At 40.8% G+C, this 22,331-nt stretch overlaps 1 protein-coding gene and 1 long non-coding RNA gene across 7 annotated transcripts in view; one reads left to right on the top strand and one right to left on the bottom strand.

The window, feature by feature from the left end:
* Positions 1-7,020: 7,020 nt before the first annotated feature.
* On the bottom strand, positions 7,021-8,746 carry myf6 (myogenic factor 6). The gene is made up of 3 exons (XM_086009279.1): positions 8,147-8,746; positions 7,941-8,037; positions 7,021-7,546 (listed from the first exon to the last, which is right to left on the bottom strand). Exons 1-3 carry the CDS (start codon positions 8,669-8,671, stop codon positions 7,431-7,433), a joined length of 738 nt encoding a protein of 245 aa, XP_085865405.1. The 5' UTR covers positions 8,672-8,746; the 3' UTR covers positions 7,021-7,430.
* A 193-nt stretch (positions 8,747-8,939) lies between these two features.
* LOC147106289 (uncharacterized) overlaps positions 8,940-22,331 on the top strand; it is a 313,882-nt gene continuing 300,490 nt past the window's right edge. The window contains exons 1-2 of one of the 6 annotated variants that reach the window (XR_015081420.1): positions 8,940-9,059; positions 10,320-10,490. This is a non-coding gene — a long non-coding RNA (uncharacterized LOC147106289). The other 5 variants (XR_015081421.1, XR_015081422.1, XR_015081417.1 and 2 more) reach the window with 5 other exon arrangements.

Genomic DNA, 22,331 nt, shown 5'->3' with positions numbered 1-22,331 from the left:
CAAGCATATGAGGGAGAAGGGAATAGATTATGCTGATAGATTTAGATGAGGAAAGACGGGAGGTGGCTCAAGTGGAGCATACACGCCGGCGTGGACTGGTTGGGCCAAATGGCCTGTTTCTGTGCTGTATATCCTATGTAATCTTATGTAATGTAATCCTTTGGTTCTTCTGCCAATTACCTTAAATTACCAGAAAATAGAGAGTAGGAATAAACAGGACTTTTTCGGGTTGGCAAGCTGTAACTAGTGGGGTACCGCAAGGATCAGTCTTGGGTCTCAGCTATTTACAATCTATATTAATGACTTAGATGAAGGGACTGAGTGTAACGTATCCAAGTTTGCTGATGATACAAAGTTAGGTGGGAAAGTAAACTGTGAGGAGGACGCAAAGAGGCTGCAGAGAGATATAGACAGGTTGACTGAGTGGGCAAGAACATAGCAAATGGAATACAATGTGGGGAAGTGTGAAGTTATCCACTTTGGTAGGAAAAACAAAAATCAGAATATTTTTTGAATGTTGAGAGACTGGGAAATGTTTGCATTCAGTGGGATCTGGGTATCCTTGTACATGAATCACAGAATGTTAACATGCAGGTACAGCAAGCAATTAGGCGAGCAAATGGTATGTTAGCTTTTGTTACAAAGGGATTAGAGTACAAGAGCAAAGAAGTCTTCCTACAATTATATAGGGCATTGCTGAGGCCACACCTGGAATACTGTGTACAGTTCTGGACTCCTTAGCTAAGGAAAGACATATTTACTTTAGAGGGAGTGCAACAAAGGTTCACTAGACTGGTTCCTGGGATGAGGGGATTGCCCTATGAGGAGAGATTGAGTAGACTAGGCCTATATTCCCTGGAGTATAGAAGAATGAGGGGTGATCTAATTGAAACATATAAAATTCTTAAGGGGCTTGACAGGGTTAATGCTGAGAAAATGTTTCCCCTGGCTGGGGAATCTAGAACACGGGGTCACAGTCTCAGAATAAGGGGTCGGTCATTTAGGACTGAGATGAGGAGAAATTTCTTCACTCAAAGGGTTGTGAGCTGTGGATACTCAGTCGTTGAGTATATTCAAGACAGAGGTCGATAGATTTTTGGGAACTAAGGGAATCAAGGGATATGGGGATAATGCAGGAAAATGGAGTTGAGGTAGAAGATTGAATGGTGGAGCAGGCTCGAAGGGCCAAATGGCCTACTCCTGCTCCTATTTCTTAGGTTTTTATGTTCTTAAATTTGTATTATCTGGTTACTGACCCTTCTGCCAGTAGGAGCAGTTTCTCCTTATTTACTTTATCAAAACCTTCATGATTTTGAACCCCTCTCTTAAATTTACCCTTAACCTTCTCTGCTCTAAGGAGAACAATCCCAGCTTCTCTAGGCTCTCCATGTAACTGAAGTACTTCATCCCTGGTACCATTCTAGTAAATCTCCTCTGCACTCATTCCAAGCCCATGACATCCTTCCTAAAGTGTGGTGCCCAGAATTGGCCACAATGCTCCAGCTAAGGCCTAACCAGTGATGTATAAAGGTTCAGCATAACTTTCTTGCTTTTGTACTCTATGCTGCCATTTATAAAGCCAAAGATCCCAAATGATTTTTTAAACAGCCTTATCAACTTGTCCTGCCACCTTCAAAGATTTGTGTATGTAAACCCCCCAGGTCTCTCTTTCTGCCTGCCCATTTCACCAGTGTGTCTGTGTCCTCCTAATGTCTGGTACTATCCTCCTCACTGTTTACTACATTTTTGAGTTTCACATCATTTACTAATTTGGAAATTATGACCTGTGGTGGTCCTAATACTGACCCCTGGGGAACACCACCATATACTTTCCTCCAGTCTGGAAAACAACCGTTCACCACTACTCTTTGCTTTCAGCCCCTAAGCCAATTTCGTATCCATGCTGCCATTGCTCTTTTAATCCCATGGGCTTCAATTTTGCTAACAAGTGGTATCTTATCAAACTTGGTCAAGTGCTTAACAATTTAAACAGCTCATTCTGTGTAGTTACTATTATTAATTCCGGAAGAACCATCTGTAAACATTTGAATTTGTTAACTAAATCCTGGAATGAAAAGGATATGACTTGTACTTCCACGTGTATTCTCCTGGGTTCTATTACTCTGACGTGGTAACATGCCAGTGTTATGACATCCTGAGTCCACATTAAACCAAATAGCGGTAAATATATATTTTGTTTGGTTTGTTCCACAAAAAGGTTAACTCTGGACACATTGATGGCTAAGCTGGCTAAGTCACTAAACCAAGTGCAATGCTAATACTGCGCTATTAATTAACATAAAACGCCGCTCCCCACTGGCAACGCATTAATGAATCGGATCTATAGAAAGAGAAGGTAAACGACTGTCTGTATTTAGCAACACTACATCTGATCTCCAACAGTGTCCTTGATTAAATGTCAAGGTTTCTAATTCGACTCTACTGAGCCAGTGGCATAAAATAGAATGGACACATTCAACCCAAGATGATGAAACATAAAACCGATTCTGTTTTCAGCTTGAAATGAGGGAAACGTTTTCTTTCCAATCAGTAAATGAAACAGCTGTCTACAACTGCAGCTCGTTTCGAATCCCAGCATTTGTAACTGAACGCATGGCGTCTTTTAAAGCAAACTATGGGAGATAGGTTTCCGCTTTCTGTTTCTGAGAGAGGAATAAAAATTGTTACGCGGAAACTTTCGGCCGAAAGCAAGCATCTGGATTTAACATTTATCTTATTCTTCGACTTCATGAGTAACCCAACCATACCGTTACCCATTTAAATTGTTGCAATTAATTTTTTTTTTAAACGCTTAGATTTTACAGCAACAGCCTTACTGAAGGCCCACCTGTACAAAGATCTCTGATTGGTTGAGTTTCAAATGAATTACTGAAATTGACCTGCGAAGTCAGGAAGTTGGGTGGAACTGGAGCTGCGGGTTCAAAGGGTAGCTGCTCTTCTCAATCAGCAGGAACGTTGTTCTCGCTGCATTGCCACACAAGCTTGAACTAAAGATTGACTCTGACGACAGCATCGAAGTCTAATCCTGTCTTAATTCAAGTGAGATAAGAAATGAAGAGAGCAATGGACCATTAGTGACTGCAACTATATCCTGCAACGTTACATTGTTTTACACTAGATTTCTGCACGAGGTTGTGACAAGATTTCTTGCGACAGACAGCTGCAAATACCCTCATGTTTGCAATTGCATCATAGCTGTTACAATATAGTTTAGATATGATTGTTGTAACTGAAGGTTGTTTAGTTAATAATTCAAACTCCACATACATGTTTTGGTCTTAATTTGACGTTTTAGCAAATATAAATGTTGATTTTATTTCAACATTTTAAAATCAACTGTGACTATTTTGCTGGTTCCAGTCATGTTAACCAGGTTGTTTTAAACATATCCAGGATTGTTTTCACATGAACTTTCGGCGAGTTTGGTTTTTATTATGGTTGGGACATTACAGGCAATGCGTTCTCGCATTTGTGGTGAGTTGTGCTGCTTTCTATGACGCTTAGGAAAAGTATCTGTGCCTGCTCTGAAGCTACATTTTTCAGTTGTCCAATGATCAAGTATTGATTATCCTCATCCGGGAGAGAGGCAAGAGGTGATGGGAAGTGGGATGTGCCAGACTGCGTAATTCAGTACCTGGGCCAAGCAGGTCCACAGCACTTCAGGATTCTGTTGACCATTGACCAGCCAGTCTGGCTCATTGATGGGACCTGGAGGATCGTTATTTCACTGGGGCTAGAATTCTACCCACTTAACACTAGATAACCCCCAAAATCAATAGTTTAACAGGTACAATAGACCTGCCTGTGTAAGCAGCAAAAATGTTTCCTTCCCACTTGCAAGATGGTGAAAGCAGATTCAATAATAACTTTCAAAAGGGAACTGTATAAATACTTTGAAGTGGAAACATTTGCAGGGCTATGGGAAAAGAGCAGGGCAGTGTGACTAATTGGATGGCTCTTTCAAAGAGCCGACATGGGCACGATGGGCCAAATGGTCTCCTTCTGATGAGCTGTGCGGTTTTAGTTGGTTAAACTTCGCCAAGGCCTCTACACACACTTGAGGATCAATAAGCATTGGATCTTGCCAACCTGCTCTTAAGTTCTCTAGCTTTAGGTATATGGATGTGCCCATGCGGGAAAAGTGTATGCACGCCACATCAGACAAAAAAAAACACGCAACTGATGTGTAAATTCAGTAATTTAGTTGAGAGACTGTTATATTGTTAGCAAAATTAAAGTCCTTGGGATTAAGGGGGCAGTAGCTACTTGGATACAAATTGGCTAAGGGGCAGGAAGCAGAGAGTAGTGGTGAGCAGTTATTTTTTCAGACTAGAGGGAAGTGTGCAGTGGTGTCCCCCAGGGGTCGGTGTTGGGACCACTGCTCTTTTTGATATATATTAATGACCTGGAATTGGGTATACAGGGCAAGTTTCAAAGTTTACAAATGACAGGAAACACAGAAATGTATAAAATAGAGAGGAGGATAGTAACAGACTTCAGGAGGCTATAGGCAGACTGGTGAAATGGGTAGACACATGACAGATGAAATTTAATGCAGAGAAGTGCAAAGTGATTCATTTTGGTAGGAAGAATGAGTAGAGGCACTATAGACTAAGTGGTACAATTTTAAAGGGTGTGCAGGAACAAAGAGACCTGGGAGTGAAGTCACAAGTCTTTGAAGGTGGCAGGACGGACAAGTTGAGAAGGCTGTTAAAAAGGCATACGGGATCCTTGGCTTTATAAATAGAGTCATAGAGTACAAAAGCAAGGAAGTTACACTAAACCTTTATAAAAACACTGGTTAGCCTCCAGGTGTAGTATTGTGGCTAATTCTGGGCACCACACTTCAGGAAGGATGTCAAGGCCTTAGAGAGGGTGCAGAGGAGATTGACTAGATTTACCAGGGATGAAGGACTTCAGTTATGCCATAGAGACTAGAGAAACTGGAGTTGTTCTCCTTACAGCAGAGAAGGTTAAGAGAAGATTTGATAGAGGGGTTCAAAATCATGAAAGTTTTGATAGAGTAAATAAGGAGAAGGGTCAGTAACCAGAGGACACAGATTTAAGGTAATTGGCAGAAGAATCAGAAGTGACATGATGAGAATTTTTTTTACACAGCGAGTTTGTTATGATCTGGAATGCACTGCTAGAAAAGGTGGTGAAAGGAAATTCAATAATAACTTTCAAAAGGGAGCTGGATAAATACTTTGAAGGGGAAAAATGTGCACGGCTATGGGGAAAGAGTAGGGGAGCGCGACTAATTGGATAGCTCATTCAAAGAGCCGGCACAGACACGATGGGCCGAATGACCTCCTTCTGGGCTGCAAGATTTTATGATTCTATGAAATGTGGTATTGGATGTCAATGCATATCAACTATCCAGGTAGTCAATCAAATCAGGGGATGGTATTCGAAACCAGATGTCAGACATTAAAGAAAATTGTAATTGCTCAAATTGTGCCTGTTTGCAGATATAACTGTACTATAAATTAGCTTTGGTGTGGCGCAGAATTCTAGGGACCCTGACTGTAATGCTGATACATTCTTGCTGTAACAGAAGAACCAACAGAGATTGTGACATTTACAAGGCACTTTTGAGATTCATGTTCTAAAGAATTCACCTGGGGCTTGTGCTCCAGTTCAGCTTCTGATAATGACATCAGAAAATTACAGGTGCTCTGCTCAAGTTTTCCTATTTATTGATATGAATGGACAGTAAATCACAGGCAATGCATCCACGGTTTTCTGATAAGCCTCCATGCCAGGTTTTGCCAGTAGTGTCGGCATCAGAAATTTCTGCCCTTTCAATCCAGATCCCAGTGAAAACCAGAGGATGGCACAAACTGCTGTTGAAATTTCCAGTAGCTGACATTACTAGACAGAAGCCCATTACAGTGAATTTACACTGCAAGTTTAAAGTTGCTGTGAAGCGATATTGGCTCGCACCAATGCTAAGCTAGCAGTGTAAACTCTGACAGGGCCTTGCCTGGATCCAGAGCAAAGGCGAGTAAGACTTCCTGGTAGGGTGGTATCACACAGCTTTGCTTCACACTGCAAATCCATTGTGGTGTCAAATCTGGTTGACAAAGTACCCTCACCCCCTAAATCCAACTAACCTTGATTTAAATGTTTGGAGAGTGGAGATTCCTCCCACCCGGCTTTCTAAGTTAGATTTCGGAGTTTTTAACTGTTGGGAGAGAGCTCTGCCCACGCCTATATCTTCTGGTCAAGATTGGTACAGTTCCAGCCAGACAGGAGCCAGGCAACATAAAGGCGGCTCTGCCATGCTGGAACCCGAATTGCAGTGTGAATGCACCCTGAGATGGTTGCTGAAAAGGAAATGTCAGCTTGCTGTAAAATGGTTGTACAATTCTGACACTAGGGTTCAGGGATATTGCTGGAGCAATGAAGTGGGGGAATTAAGTCGTGACTCCTGCTATGTTTTAATCTAGGAGTATCAGTATAATGTGTATATAACAAAACAGACGCGTTGTCTTACACATTATAAAATAATATAGCACCGCCACTCGCCAAACCTTTTCAGTAAAGCCTGCAACTACCCTGTTTAAAGCCGGTTTATATATTCGGCATGTGATCCTTTCTGGTTTTACCTTTTCACTTTCGGGTTCTTCAAGCCAGTGGTGCATCGGAAATGTTAACAATCTGTTGACAGTGGATGGCAATGCAGTAAACTAAATCAGGAACAGCAAACGTTTTACGGAAATAGTCGAAACACAGGCTACTTGCTTCCAGTCCTAGAATTAGACCATTTTGCAGCTAGAATTTTGAATATTTGTATTTATCCAAATTTATTAGCTGTGAAAATATGAAACCGTATCACAACTATTACACTTTGCAACTCTGTACTGGGGTTGCAGAGAGTGTGTGATAGATCGCGTACAGTAGAGCTAACCCCACACTAACATTACACTTGCGAGTCTTTATCGTTCTGTACCTCTGTAAATCGTCGCACAACCTGACTAAAACACAGCGCATAGACATTTTGAAAACATCGAATAAAGATTTTTTATTCCGTTTTTACAATAAATGCTAAGTACATATTGCTTAAAACAAACAAAAATATATCATATAAAATTACGAAACTTGTTGCTGGATATACGCAAGCGGAATTTTTACAAACATATTTACAACTTACTTAATGTCATTCAAACCTTTACTCTAGAATTAATCTTGGTCAAATAAATCGTTACAACATTTTTGGCCTTTTCCTTCTACTTAAGGGAATGATTTTTTTTTCCAAAAATCGACACTTTCAAACAGTATTAAAGTATATTGTCTAGGTACAACACGGCACAAAGTTATCGGGGCAGGCAAGTACAGTTCTGGTGAACCGTCACCATAACTAGTGTATAAATCTAGTTCGAGCTTATCGTTTGTAATAAATCATATTACTTTGCATTTGAGTCTTGGGTATATAATGTAGTGGGTTCGTCCGTTGAAATACTGTCGACTATTGAGGTCAGGTAACGAAGGCTGCTGGTGCCTGATGATTCCGAACTATTTCCTGGTTAAAACAAAACAGCCAACACGGAAGAAGTTAGTGAGGATTGTCAGAACAGTCCTTCCTACTCATTAACTCGGGGCCATCCAAATACAAAGGGGCCCCGCCGCACTGTAAATATAAGTGTCCTATCGCTTTCAAACCGAACCGCCTGGAAGACTCAAAACTATGATTGTAGCCCAAGATTAAAACCTCGTTGAGATACCTTTCTCATGTTTATCAAATGTTCACGGCAAATAAACATGTTTGAAAGTTTTAATAATTTGCAAATTATTGACAATGTGCTCTCTCGTAGTTTCCTGGGAGCTATATATATATATATAGAGTGCAACCTCATTGAAAATATAATTGAATTTCTATGGATGAATTACTTAACGCTTGATAGAAGAGTATTTACCTTCTTTGTGGAGTTTATTTGGGATATTGGAATGATCAGACAAATTCCCCCATTCAGAAGGACAGGTGTTTGTTCCCCAGCAATCTGCCGTGGTTACCTGTGAAGAAATGTGGAAGGTATTAGGTAGTGAGATCCTGAAACACCCACCGTGTAAATGACCAGCTGCAGTACACGGACGGTGACGGACAGGGCTCTGTGTCGCTTACCATTGAACGGGAGCCGTGGCAGCCGTTGATCGGGTCCACGTTCTCCTGCATTTTCTCCTGCTGGTCAAGGCTGTGCAGCAGATCCTGGAGTTTCTCGATGTAGTGAATGGCACTGCGGAGGATCTCCACTTTGGGTAGCCTCTGGTTAGGGTTTGGCACCGTCCTCCGTTTTAACGCCTCGAAAGCCTCGTTGATTTTTTTGAGCCTCCTCCTCTCCCTGAGAGTAGCCGCCTTCCTCCTGTCGGTAGTGGCCGATTTCCTCTTGCACGCTTTACAAGCCCAGATCAGGCACTGGCCGGGGCAGTGGGACTTCAGGCCGGGCGGAGCGTACACGTGCTCCTCGCCGCCGCTGTCACAGCTCGGTTCGGGTTGGCTTGCGTCTCCGACTGGAGACAGGCCGTCCTCGCTTCCCGGGTAGAGTGGAGACACCCCAGCCCCATCCAAGTGTGGAAAAACCATATTTTCACTAACCAGATATCGCTGATCATGGTAATAAAAGGGGTTGGTTTCAAACATCTCCATCATTGTCGATCCTGCGGGTTTATGTATGTGTTTGCGAATATGTGCGTGTGTATGTGAGAGACAGTGGATCAAAAGCTGCTGAGCGGTCTGGATGGCATTTAAACAGTTGGATGACAAGTCCCTGTGCTATATATACATACATACATATATATAGAAGCAGGTGAAATTCTATCCAACATTTAGCTGTCGCAGTGCATCAACTCTTACAGAGCTGTCTGGGTGCTGTCATTATTACAGCGATTCTATTTTAGAAACGCAACGTTTCCTGGGACCGAGAAACACCAGGTTTCTTCTGTGATAACCAAATGCTCCATCTACCTCCGGGAGAGAATCTCTTCTCTGTTGAAGATTTCCTTTCAACACTCCGTTGTTTCAAATCTGAATAAAATCGGTTATTTTCTCCCTTACTTATTAGTTTGTTAAATTATTATTAAAAAACGTTGCCTGCCGCTCAGCTTTATGTATTGATCCTAACTCGCATTTAGTTAATATTATTTGGAGATATACAGTACAGTCATATTTTTAGATTTAATGTTACGCACGTCTTAAACATTAAAGCGACCTCCCAGCTGTTGGAGGATCCCAGAGCAGAGTGAGGTTCCAGGTATGTTTAGTACCTTTTTAATCAAGGCTCCTAAATGAGTGAAATCGCATAATACAAACAGGCAGTTTCAGAGCACCTGCTGTAATTCATAAAATCTGATTGTTACCGTAATCAAATTTTATGATGTGGCACATCGCTAAAAAAAACTGTTTTATCCTGGTTTACCTGTCAAAATTAAATTGTTGTCTGGCCTCGTTTGTGATTTAAACTAAAACGATCTTGAAAATAAGATCACTCAGCAGTTTGTTATACTGCAACGTTAAACCCATTTTTCTCCATATATGATTGTGCACTTAGTGTTCGTCTTCCTTTTTTCACTAGTATGTCATGGTGCAATTCAACTATTTATATTAAGGCATAATTTCCAATTTGCATATTGAGTTGCCCCGGGGCACTTGAAATAAATCAGTTACCATTCATTTTAGCAACTCTCCAATTTATTGGTCCTACTTTGCAAAGAAAATACAAATGATCCGGTAGTGGCCGTAAAGAGGGAATTAGATTTGGGCGAGCTATGGTGTTCTGGGTGGCTCAGACACACACTTCTCGCTGGCAGGTGCTCGCGAGCCTGTGTCAGTTTTTTCATTGATAAACGGTCACGACTGAAAAAACACCCAACTGTTCCTGAGAGATTCCATTGGGCAACACCAAGGGGCGGCCCATCACCGAGCAGGCAGTCAACGCTCTGTTACTGAGTGCTAAATGCTCTGGCCAGACATCGAGCAGGGTATTCATTGGGTAACAACCGGTCATAAATTGTAAATATAAACCTCACTGTTAGGGAGTGCGATCCTTCGCTAATGCTCTTTTCGTTTAATTTAAATCAAGCTACCAAGGAACCATACAAGTAATGATGAATACAGTCACAATCAAATGCTACAGGATATGATTTATATCACATTATTATTGGGTTGATCATTGTATGAGATACAAGTCATATTCAGTTTCAAGGCTCCAGTGCTTCACTGTGATATAGTTAGGGGGAGTGCAGAGAGAAAGGACAACAGTGTGTTTAATTTTCTGTCCATTTTTGTTGAACACCAACAGTTGTTGTGCTTGATGAGGACAGATGGGATAACACCACAGAGGCGTCAGTGGTTAATGGAGAAGGTCCATCACCACCATCACAGGGTATCGAACGCAGCCTTGCCAGTATCACCCACATCCCGAGAACAAATTAAACGCTTGTAGATGTTAAAGAAGGAAAAACTGAGTGAGGTAAGGAGCTCCACGGTTTGAAGTTCTTGGAAAGAGGTATGTCTTTCTATACAATTTTATTGTATTGTTCTTCCGTAAAATAAATCTTTGGAAAACAATACTAAAAGCTACAACATTATCTGTATTGAATTGCGAGTGATGTTTCTTACAGTACATGCATATATATAACACATCTATGAGTATTATTACCCTTAATTTATTGGGAAGGAAATATCTTTCTCCTTCATGCTTATGAATTAAATTCAGTATTGTTCTGTCACAAATAAGAATTCCATATTTATAACAAAGTTTTGTCTAGGATATTTCATACTATTTTCAAAGAGATTTTATTAATTCTACAAAAATTATGTTGAATTTGTTAAGTCACTATTGCAATATTAATAATGAATCAGTTCTAGTGTGCTGATGTCAGTTCTCAGATAATGTTTTATCCTCATTGTAGGTAGTCATTGCAAGTAAAGCTATGTTTTTGAAAAATGAAAGTAACTTTACCACTCTTGCAACAAATAGAGCTTACACTTTAGGAAGTAGGGTATTATAGAAAATAAACTACTGCATGATGCGGAACTGTGTGACTCATGAGTGCTGAAGTCAACTTGTCCTGCCACCTTCAAGGATTTGTGAATAAGCATCCCCAGGTCTCCTTGCTCTTACACCCCCCTCAAAATAGTACCATTTAGATTATACTGCCTCTCCATGTTGTTTATTCCAAAGTACATTGCTTCACACTTATCCCCATTAAATTGCATCTGCCATGTGTCTGCCCATTTCACCAGTCTGTCTATGTCCTCCTGAAGTGTGCAACTATCCTATTCACTCTTTACTATATTGCCAAGTTTTATATCATCCACAAATTTTGAAATTATACTCCCTATACCCAAGTCCAGGTCATTTATATATAACAAGAAAAGCAATGATCCTAATACCGATCCCTGGGGGACCCCACTGCATACTTCCCTCCATTCAAAGAAACATCTGTTCCCCACTACTCTCTGCCTCCTATCCGATATCTAATTATGTACCCAAATTACCACCATCCCTTTAATACCATGTGCTTCTATTTTCCGAATAAATCTGTTATGCGGTACTTTATCAAATTCCTTTTGAAAGTCCATATATTACACCTATTGCACTACCTTCATCAACCCTCTGAGTTACTTCATCAAAGAACTCAATCAGGTTAGTCAGACACGATTTGCCTTTAACAAACCCATGCTCACTGTCCTTTATTAACCCATGCTTCTTCAAGTGAGAATTAATGTTTTCCTTGACAATGGTCTATAGTAGTTTTACCACCACTGACATTAGACTGGCCTGTAGTTACCAGGTTTATCCCCCTCCTTTTTTGAACAGGGCTGTAACATTTGCAATCCTCCAGTCCTCTGGCACCACACCCATATCCAAGGAGAATTGAATTTCCACCCCAGCTTCCTTCAGAAACTGAGGATGCATCCCAACTGGACTAGGTGACTTGTTAACTTTGAGTGATGCCAACCTATTTAGTACATCTTTTCTATCTATTTTATCCTATCCAATATCTTTACACCCCCTTCTCTACTGTAATATTTACTTCATCCTCCTGTTTTGTGAAGACAGATGCAAAGTACCCATTCAGTACCTCAGTCATGTCCTCTGCCTCCACAAGAAAATGTCCTTTCTTGTCCCTAATCGGCCCCACCACTTTAACTATCCTTTTACTTTTTATATGTTGTTGTTTGCAGAACCTTGCTCTGCTCAAATAGGCTGCTGCGTTTGCCTATATAAGAACAGTGACTACACTTCAGAAGTGATTTATTGGCTGTGAAGCATATTTCTTTTTTCTTTCTTACCTTCTCCTGTCATGTCTTTATGTACTTAGGGTGTGGCTATTGTAACCTGGAAAAAATATAACTAACTGGAATAGCCATATGGCATAAATTGGTCTTGGCAGTAGCGCAAAACAGGCAATAGCAAATCAGCAGCCTGTTTTACACACTTCCTAGATTTCTTTTCTATTAACTTCAGTGGAAAAGAAAATTAAATGGAGTACAAAATGGGCCATTAATTTGCTATTTCCCATTTTGTGGTACCACCCAAAATGAATTCATACCCCATTAAATCGATAGCAGCATCTGCAGCTGTTCCCGGATGGACCCCTAACTAAGAAACAATCTCGGAATTATATTCATCAAAGAATCATGCACTAAGTTATTAACTTACTGAAGCCCAGGAAATGATGCCTGAAGCAATTCCTGGAATGGGAGTCTGCCTCTATATCCTCTTTCTTTCACTTCTCTTCTTCCTCTTGTAGGAAGTTAGGACATAGAAACATAGAAGATAGGAGCAGGAGTAGGCCATTTGGCCCCTCAAGCCTGCTCTGCCATTCAATGAGATCATGGCTGATCATCCAAATTCAGTACCCCGTTCCTGCCTTCTCCCCATATCCCTTGATCCCTTTAGCCTTAAGAAATATATCCAACTCCTTCTTGAATATAATTAATGAATTGGCCTCCACTGCCTTCTGTGGTAGAGAATTCCACAGGTTCACCACTCTCTGGGTGAAGAAATTCCTCCTCATCTCAGTCCTAAATGACTTACCCTTATCCTTAGACTATGATCCCTAGTTCTGGACTCCCCGGCCATCGGGAACATCCTTCCTGCATCTAATCTGTCCAGGCCTGACAGAATTTTATAGGTTTCGATGAGATCCCCTCTCAATCTTCTAAACTCCAGTGAGTACAAGCCCAATTGACGCAATCTCTCCTCGTACGTCATTCCTGCCATCCCAGGTATCAGCCTGGTGAATCTTCGCTGCATTCCTTCCATGGCAAGAACGTCCTTCCTCAGATAAGGTGACCAAAACTGCACACAATACTCAAGGTGCGGTCTCACCAAGGCCCTGTACAACTGCAGCAAGACATCCTTGTTCCTGTACTCGAACCCTCTTGCTATGAAGGCCAACATACCATTTGCCTTCTTAACCGCCTGCTGCACCTGCATGCTTACCTTCAGCGACTGGTGCACAAGAACACCCAGGTCTCTTTGCACTTCCCTTTCTCCCAATCTATTGCCATTCAAATAATAATCTGCCTTCCTGTTTTTGCTACCAAAGTGGATAACCTCACATTTATCCACATTATAGTGCATTTGCCATGTTTCTGCCCAATCACCCAACCTGTCCAAATTGTACTGGAGTTTCACAACATCCTCCTCACAGCATACCCTTCCACCCAGCTTTGTGTCATCTGCAAATCTGGAGATACTACATCCAATTCCCTCGTCCAGATCATTAATATATATTGTGAACAGCTGGGGTCCTAGCACCGATCCTTGCGTTACCCCACTAGTCACTGCCTGCCACTCAGAAAACGACCCATTTATTCCAACTCTTTGCTTTCTATCTGCCAACCCGTTCTCTATCCAAGTCAATACCTTGCCCCCAATCCCATGTGCCTTAATTTTACAAGCTAATCTCTTATGCGGGACGTTATCAAAAGCCTTCTGAAAGTCCAAATACACCACATCCACTGGTTCTCCCTTATCTATTTTACCCGTTACATCCTCAAAAAATTCCAGTAGATTAGTCAAGCACGATTTACCTTTTGTAAATCCATGTTGACTTTGTCTGATCCTGTCACTGCTTTCCAAGTGCTCTGCTATTACATCTTTTATAATGGACTCTAGCATTTTCCCCACTACCGATGTCAGGCTTATAATTCCCCGCTTTTTCTCTACCACCTTTTTTGAATAGTGGGGTAACATTAGCTACCCTCCAATCCATGGGTACTGTTCCAGAGTCTGTCGAGTTCTGGAAGATGACCAGCAATGCATCTACTATCTCCAGGGCCACTTCCTTAAGTACCCTAGGATGTAGATTATCAGGCCCTGGGGATTTATCGGCCTTCAATCCCGTCAACTTCCCTAACACCATTTCCCTACAAATACTGATTTCTTTCAGTTCCTCCCCCTCATTAGTCCCTATGTTCCCCGACATCTCTGGGAGGTTATTTGTGTCCTCCTTTGTGAAGACAGAACCAAAATATGTATTTAATTGGTATGCCATTTCTTTGTTCCCCATTATAAATTCCCCTGATTCTGACTGCAAGGGACCTACGCTTGACTTCACCAATCTTTTTCTCTTCACATACCTATAAAAGCTTTTACAGTCAGTTTTTATGTTCACTGCAAGCTTACTTTCATAATCTATTTTCCCCCTCTTAATTAATCCCTTTGTCCTCCTTTGCTGAATCCTAAACTGCTCCCAATCCTCAGGTTTGCTGCTTTTTTTGGCCAATTTATATGCCCTCTCTTTGGATCTTATGTTATCCCTAATTTCCCTTGTTAGCCACGGTTGAGTCACCTTTTTTGATTTATTTTTATGCCAAACTGGGATAAACAAATTCTGTAGCTCATCCATGTGATCTTTGAATGTTTGCCATTGCCTATCCACCGTCAACCCTTTGAGTGACATTACCCAATCAATCCTACCCAACTCGCATCTCATACCATCATAGTTCCCTTTATTTAAATTCAGGACCTTAGTCTTTGAGTCAACTACTTCCCTCTCCATCTTAATGAAGAATTCGATCATATTATGATCGCTCTGACCCAAGGGGCCTCGCACAACAAGATTGCTAATTAATCCTTTCTCATTGCACAATACCCAGTCTAAGATGGCCTGATCCCTAGTTGGTTCCTCGACATATTGGTCCAGGAAACCATCCCATATACACTCCAGGAATTCCTCCTCCACAGTATTGTTACTAATTTGGTTAGCCCAATCTATATGTAGATTAAAGTCACCCATGATGACTGCTGTACCCTTATTGCACGCTTCTTTAATTTCCCTTTTAATGCCATCCCCAACCTCTGCATTACTGTTTGGGGGTCTATACACCACTCCCACTAATGTTTTCTGCCCTTTGGTATTTCTCAGTTCTACCCATACAGATTCCACATCATCAGAGCTAATATCTTTCCTTACAATTGTGTTAATCCCCTCTTTAACCAGCAATGCTACCTCACCTCCTTTTCCTTTTTGCCTATCTTTCCTGAATATTGAATACCCCTGGATGTTGAGTTCCCAGCCTTGGTCCCCCTGGAGCCATGTTTCCATAATTCCAATCATATCATATTCATTTACCTCTATTTGCGCTGCTAATTCATCCACCTTATTACAAATGCTCCTTGCATTAAGACACAAAGCCTTCAGGCTTGCTTTTTTAACGCTCTTAGACCTTTTAGAATTATTATTTACTGTGGCCATGTTTGTTTTAAACCCTTGATTTCTCCGATTGCCACCTTTGTTATTCTCCTTCCTGTCTTTTGCTTCTATCATTGTTTCCCTTTCCTTTGTCTCCCTGCGCAGGTTCCCAACCCCCTGCCATTTTAGTTTAAACCCTCCCCCACAGCACTAGCAAACCCTCTCCCATCTGTTCAGTTCTGCAAAATTACCAACATCTTTAGCAAAACTTGGTTAAAGACACGAAGCCTCACATCAGATGATGTCAGAGTTGCCCTGGTTTCCAGAAGTGCCTGGATAAGTACTTGAGTTGAGACTTTAATAGGGCAGCTCTGGTTGGGTCTGCGTTGTGGCTGTGGAGTGGGATAGGGCGGAGCAGTTTGGAGGAAACCCAGCTAGTCATACATTGGATTAGCTTTCAATAGCAAAGACATGCCACAAATAAATCGTATAGGAAACACCTAAAGGAAGATTTCTTGACCACCATCCTGCTTTTTCACTTATTGTAACATATTGGTATCTGAGGGATGTTTTGCACCCAAAGCAGCATGCTGACACATCAGTTTGGAGTTGACCTGGATCAATATTGGGGCCATGGGTGATTTTTTGAAACTATCCAAAACACTGTGCTGCTGGAGGTGACAACATTTCCTTAGCACCAGTTAGGAACCTGGATACACTGATCCCATAATAATACTGAACATCGGGCAGTGCTGAATTGGTGAAGAAGCTCAGAGGGTGGACTGGTTTGGGATTAATACTGTAAGAGATTGTGTGGGACCTGGAGTGCTTCTATGGTGAAGTTGACCTTGAGGTCTCTCTTAGAGGAATTAATATTCGTGTGGTTAGGACTGCCTTCCAATTTATGAGTTGTTTGCATATGCCCGTGTGCTGAGTTTAGATCAGGGCTCACACTTCAAAATATCATGTGACAATGGAAAACAGTATTAACAAGGATCACATGAGTCAGTCACTGGGAAATATCCAGGGCATTTGTCTTAGATTTAACATCTGGGAGCTGGCGTCAGCTCATAGTTGGGATAGAGTTGACCAGAATTGGACTGATTGGGATAAGAAACATTGCAATAAAGAATAACTTGAGAACGTCAAAAAGAACTCCCCTCTGTGTAGGAACAGAGCCCAAACTGTTTTTAACAAAACCAATCAGTGGAAATTACAACTTTTTGTTGTAAAGCACAGCAGAAAGATTAATACTAGAGGGAATATTTTGAGGCGTGATACATCTGATCATGTCAGAATGAGTCAGTTCCATTATGTTGCCTAAAATTAATGACGTTATTTGAAGATAGTCTTAATACCAACAGACTGGTATAAAAGTGCATTCAGATGCACATCCCCACTCAAGAAATCTTTTGTGCAGCAGTATATGTGCACTTTCAAATCACATTAATTGGCAATATGACTCAGCGAAAGTTTAAAAAAATACTTTATGGTGGCAAATCAGAAAAAATGCTTGTACTTTATCCCTTTCAATATCTGATGAATATTCTAAGAACGCAGTACAAATAACAAGATTAAAAAACTGCAAGTGTTGGAACTCTGAAACAATTACAGAAAATGCTGGAAATGCAGAGCAACCAAACAACATCACGAGAGAGAAAAGACAAGGCAATACTTCTAGTAGAATAACTAAGCTGGTAATCGTTGGCTAGTTGGCCAAGCTATTTTATCTTCTTTTGCTTTTTGACTCACTAGGGATAATAAACTATCGAACTGACCTTCATATCATCAAGCAACGTGGAATTTCTTTATTTGTTCTGGGGATGTGGTGATTCTGACAAGACCGCATTTATTGGCTCAGTTGCCCTTCTTGAACCGCTGCAGTCCTGGTGCTCCCACCACGATGTGGGATGTGATAGGGACACATCAGTTTATATTATTTTGCCCTTTACCAAGTTTAAAAAAAACGCCCAACGTGTTTCAGGAAAAATCCTCACTTAAATTAACGCGCCTCTACTGCCACTCAACTGAATGCCTTCTTGTGGAAACTTTAAAAAGAATTGCATTACTTTGAAAGAAGTAAGGAAGCCGCTTTGTTGGACACCTGCTTTCCTCCTAATTGATGCACACCCAGTAAGTGGAGCAGGGGCTCAGACTGTAACCTGCGTGTTACATGAATCAAATGGATCAGAAAACCAGAAAAGGCTTTCTTCTGAACTCCCTCAGATATGCTACAATCCCAATTGAAGATCTATGGCCGTTTCAGAGAGTCTGTCCTGAAGGTCGCCTGTGATTGAGAATTGATAATGTGCTTTAATGCAGTACTCAGGCTTTACGCCGCTCTATTGTTTCAGCAAAGGGAGAATAATGATATTTCTTATTATGGCCAGTAGTGTAAATTAAATAACTACAACGGAAGTTAGTTTGGGAACGTCTTGTGACATGCAGTTATCCAATGAAGTCCAGTTTACTAGTAGGTCATGGCAATTGTTTGCGATTAGTGCCCGAGTTCTTCCCTAGCTGCCTTCCTCGTCCAGAACCCCAAACATTCCTCGCAGTTATTAAGCACATTACAGATACTGATTTAAAATGTGTAGCTTCGAATCAAATTTCGTTTCATTTGTAAATGCTCTAAATATAAGTTGAGTTAATCATGCAACCTAGGGAACATTTATCTGGATTCTATTTACGAAATCAAAAATGACAAGTTATTTGCACGTTTGTGCTTAACTATTTCAGGCCTAACAATGGATCCGGTATCCCGCGATTCGTCCGTTGTTCAAATGAACCCCAGAAATAGATCATTTTCAATGGAAATGATATTCGTTTACATTTGGGTAGTAACAGAAGCTTGTACAGCAAATCATTGGATAATATGTTACGATTTTTCACACTGATTTTCTATATAGCAGTGTCTCCAATGTCGATTCCAATCTTAGTGTGACATACTCAAGGTTTTCTTTAGGACGACCTCGATGTACCAGAACGCTAATACTACGCACACAAGTCAACTACTTTTTTTCTGATACAGTCTCCACATTATTGAAAATAAATTACAATCGCCCTATATATGTAGCAAACCTTAATGTAATGTGCCAAGACTGAACAGGTGCAATTCACGCAGATGCGACGTTTATTACGAGTTTTTCTGTAAACTATCAGTAGAAGTTGCTTTATTTACGAAGGTACTTGTTTCTGCTATTAATAAGCTGTTCTTCTCCCCTGCCCCGTGTTAAGCGCTTTAATCCTGCCAGGCACACGTGGAGGTGGCAGTGCTGGGAACTGGCTATTTGGATTTGTGGTTATGAAGAATTTCATTTAGCAGTAAGGGCTAGTCTCATTAGACAGTTTTAGCACAGCTACTCCAACTCTCTAGAGACTGACACCAACTGTGCAGCCATTTACTTACACGCCCTGATTGTTCTTCACTCAATGGCTCCATTCTACTAAAGCTATCAGCTGCTGAAGAGATATGATTTGTATGAGGCAAGTTCTGCTAAACTCAAAATGCGAACCAAAGATCATTTTGTAACGTGAAAGAATCCATAACGCTCTTAACACGTGCAAACTGATGCCGTGTTATGAAGGACATACATCGTGTGAAAATAACCGCAAGAAAACACGTATTCGAGATTTGATGCATGTTTTCCTGAGGTATTACGTTATACTCCAGTACGTGTTATATACACATAATAACATCGCAGTCGAGTATTCTAGTTCAGATCTGCTGCAAATGATAAGCAGTTAACAGAGGAGGCAATCCTGTGTATTAAAACTAAGAAAAGGACTGTGCTTCAGGTAGTGAAGACATGACACCAACGATTGCCTACCGCGGCTACAATCCAAATCTTTACTGACGCCGATAAATAAATATTTTAACATATTCCATTTTGGTAGCAGTCATGTCGTTGTAATGAGATGTCTAAACACTTTCTTGTTACTATAGGTACGGGATGAAATGTGATTTATATTTTAAAATTCTGCAAGGCAGATTTTAGCTGTTCTTTCCTTACGGTACACATGTAGAAGGTGACTTGCCTTGAGCCAGGCCACTCAACTATTTGGATAGAGTGAGATGTTATTATTATGTAATACTATTTGTTACTAAATTATATAGTTACCGAACTATTGTGCACAAACTGTACTAGGCTTACAAATCTTAAAACTCTTCTATACCATTACGCCGCAGTCTATGATAATGCTTTCGATTATTCCTATAACTCAGGGCACTTTCACATAGAATCATACAGCACAGAAGAAGGCCATTGGGCCCATCGTACCTTAGCCGGCTCTTTGAAAAAGCTATCTAATTAATCCCACTTCCATGGTCTTTCCCCATATCCCCGCATTTTTTTCTTTTCCAAGTATATATCCAGTTCCCCTTTGAAAGTTACTCGTGACTCTACTTCCGCCACCCTTTGGGCAGTGAATTCCAGATCATAACAACTCGCTGCAAAAATTCCCCTCAGTGCTCCTCTCGTTCTGTTGCCAATTAAAGCTGTGTCCTCTGGGCAATTAACAGGACCTAAATAGGGAAACTAACATACCCATTATTCATCAAGATTGTACATTTATGTATGTGTTCTTTTTACTTAAATTCTCCCACTGAATTTTGTAAACTGCTACCAAAAATTATCCATCAACACATCTTTTCTGTTGTTATTGAGTTTTTTAAAGGGTAATAATTTCATTTATATCAAATGCCACAAACATATTAACAGACAATCCTTAATGCACATGCCTATAATGTTTCTCTGTCCGCTATATTAGCACGGGTGTTAACCTGTATATTTTAAATGGGTTAATGCTTTTCTAAAATAGCAGACTAATGTCATAGGAAAGACCTAAGCACTTATCCCCTAATTTCTAGGCTGTAGAAAGAAAATGGGTTAGAGAGAAAAAGTGAATTAAAGCATTCTTATGGTAACATGCACAAAATAATAATAAACTTGCGTCTTGTAAGTCTGTAACTAAGTCATATAGATTTTCCCAGCTTTAAAGTTGATGTCACAATAACTCATTCTTTCTTCCCAACACCCAGCTCTACCTCACCACCACCTCTCTCCACTTCCTCTGTTGTCAGAATGCTTGTCCAACATCCAGTCCTGAATGAGCCTCAATTTCTTTCAAATTAAACATTGGGAAGACAGAAGCCATTGTCTTTGCCCCACCACAAACTCTGTTCCCTTCCGATTCCATCCCCCTCCCTGGCCACTGCCTCAGGTTGAAGCACACTGTTTGCAATCATGGCACCTTGAGCTGAGCTTCCGACCCCATATCTTCTCCATCACAAAAAACATCTACTTCCACTAATATGCCCATCCCCGCCCATGCCTCAGCTCATCTGCTGCTGAAATCCTCATCCATACTTTTGTTACCTCCAGACTCGACTATTCCAATGCTCTCCTGGCCGGACTCCCATCTTTCCTCTCTATAAACATGAGCTTATCCAAAACTTTGCTGCACGTACCCTAACCCGCATCAAGTCCCATTCACTCATCATCGCTGTGCTTGCTGACCTACATTGGTTCACGATCCTCCAATGCATTGAATTTAAAATTGTTGTACTTAGGTTCAAATCTCTCCATGGTCTTGTCCCTCCCTATCCTCATCAGCCCTACACACATCTAAGAACTCTGCGTTCCTCCAAGTCCAGCTTCTTATTCATCCCCCATTCCTGTCGCACCACCATTAGCAGGCGTGCCTTCATCCATCTCACCCCTGTGCTCTGGAATTACCTGCTAAAACTTCTCTGTCTCTCCAGCACACTCTCCTCCTTTAAGACTCTCCTTACAACCTACCTCTTTGACCAAGCTTTTAGTCCCCCCATCTAATATTGCCTTCTTTGGCTTGTTGTCAATTTTTGTTTGATTACACGCCTGGGAAGTGCATTGTGACATTTTCTTACATTAAAGGTACTATATAATTGTAAGTTGTTGTTGAGAACATAATCACTGAGTCAGCATTGCTACTTAGCTGCATAATAAACATCGTTTCTGGTGTGGATAAATTGCCTCAATTTCCCTTTCATTTTATTGCTAGGGGATATGTTATATTTTTCTTTTGAACTCAAACTGCTAAGAGACCATGGCACATTTATGCCCTCCCCAATAATACTGATTTGGAAATGAACACATCACCCCAACAAAACTGCTGATTAACATGGGCAGATTTCCCACTGTCCTCCACCCTTTCCCCACTTGCGCTGTTTGGGGTTAGAGGTATGCTATCATCCATATCACCAGGGATTTTATAGAAATATACCACCTCTGTAATGATCCATATTTCAACAGAGAAAATAAATACACTCACTACTAGTTTATCAAGGAAAATTAATGCATAATCTAATGGTAGACCATCTGAGGTCAAATGCCACCTCTCCAGTTATGATTAAATGTCATTTTTTCAAATAAAATATTTACTTTTGTTTCTTTGTGTCTATTCCCACCTGTTACGATTGAAAAGAACAAATAATTGATTCCTCAGATTTGTAATATCAGTATTCTACTTGTTCATGTAATGTTTTGCATTCCAGTGGCTTTGTAATTGTATCTTGCTCTTCTTTACAGTGCAACAGAAAATAGATGTTCCACAACAAATAGGGAGGCAGCATAAGAAAATGTTTTGGATCACTAAATGTGAAACAAATGCATTGACAC

The sequence above is a fragment of the Somniosus microcephalus genome, chromosome 16 (assembly GCF_052327205.1).
Source record: "Somniosus microcephalus isolate GS21.2 chromosome 16, FLI_Smic_1.0, whole genome shotgun sequence".
Lineage (NCBI taxonomy): Eukaryota > Metazoa > Chordata > Chondrichthyes > Squaliformes > Somniosidae > Somniosus > Somniosus microcephalus.
This window is presented reverse-complemented; position numbering and strand designations above follow the sequence as displayed.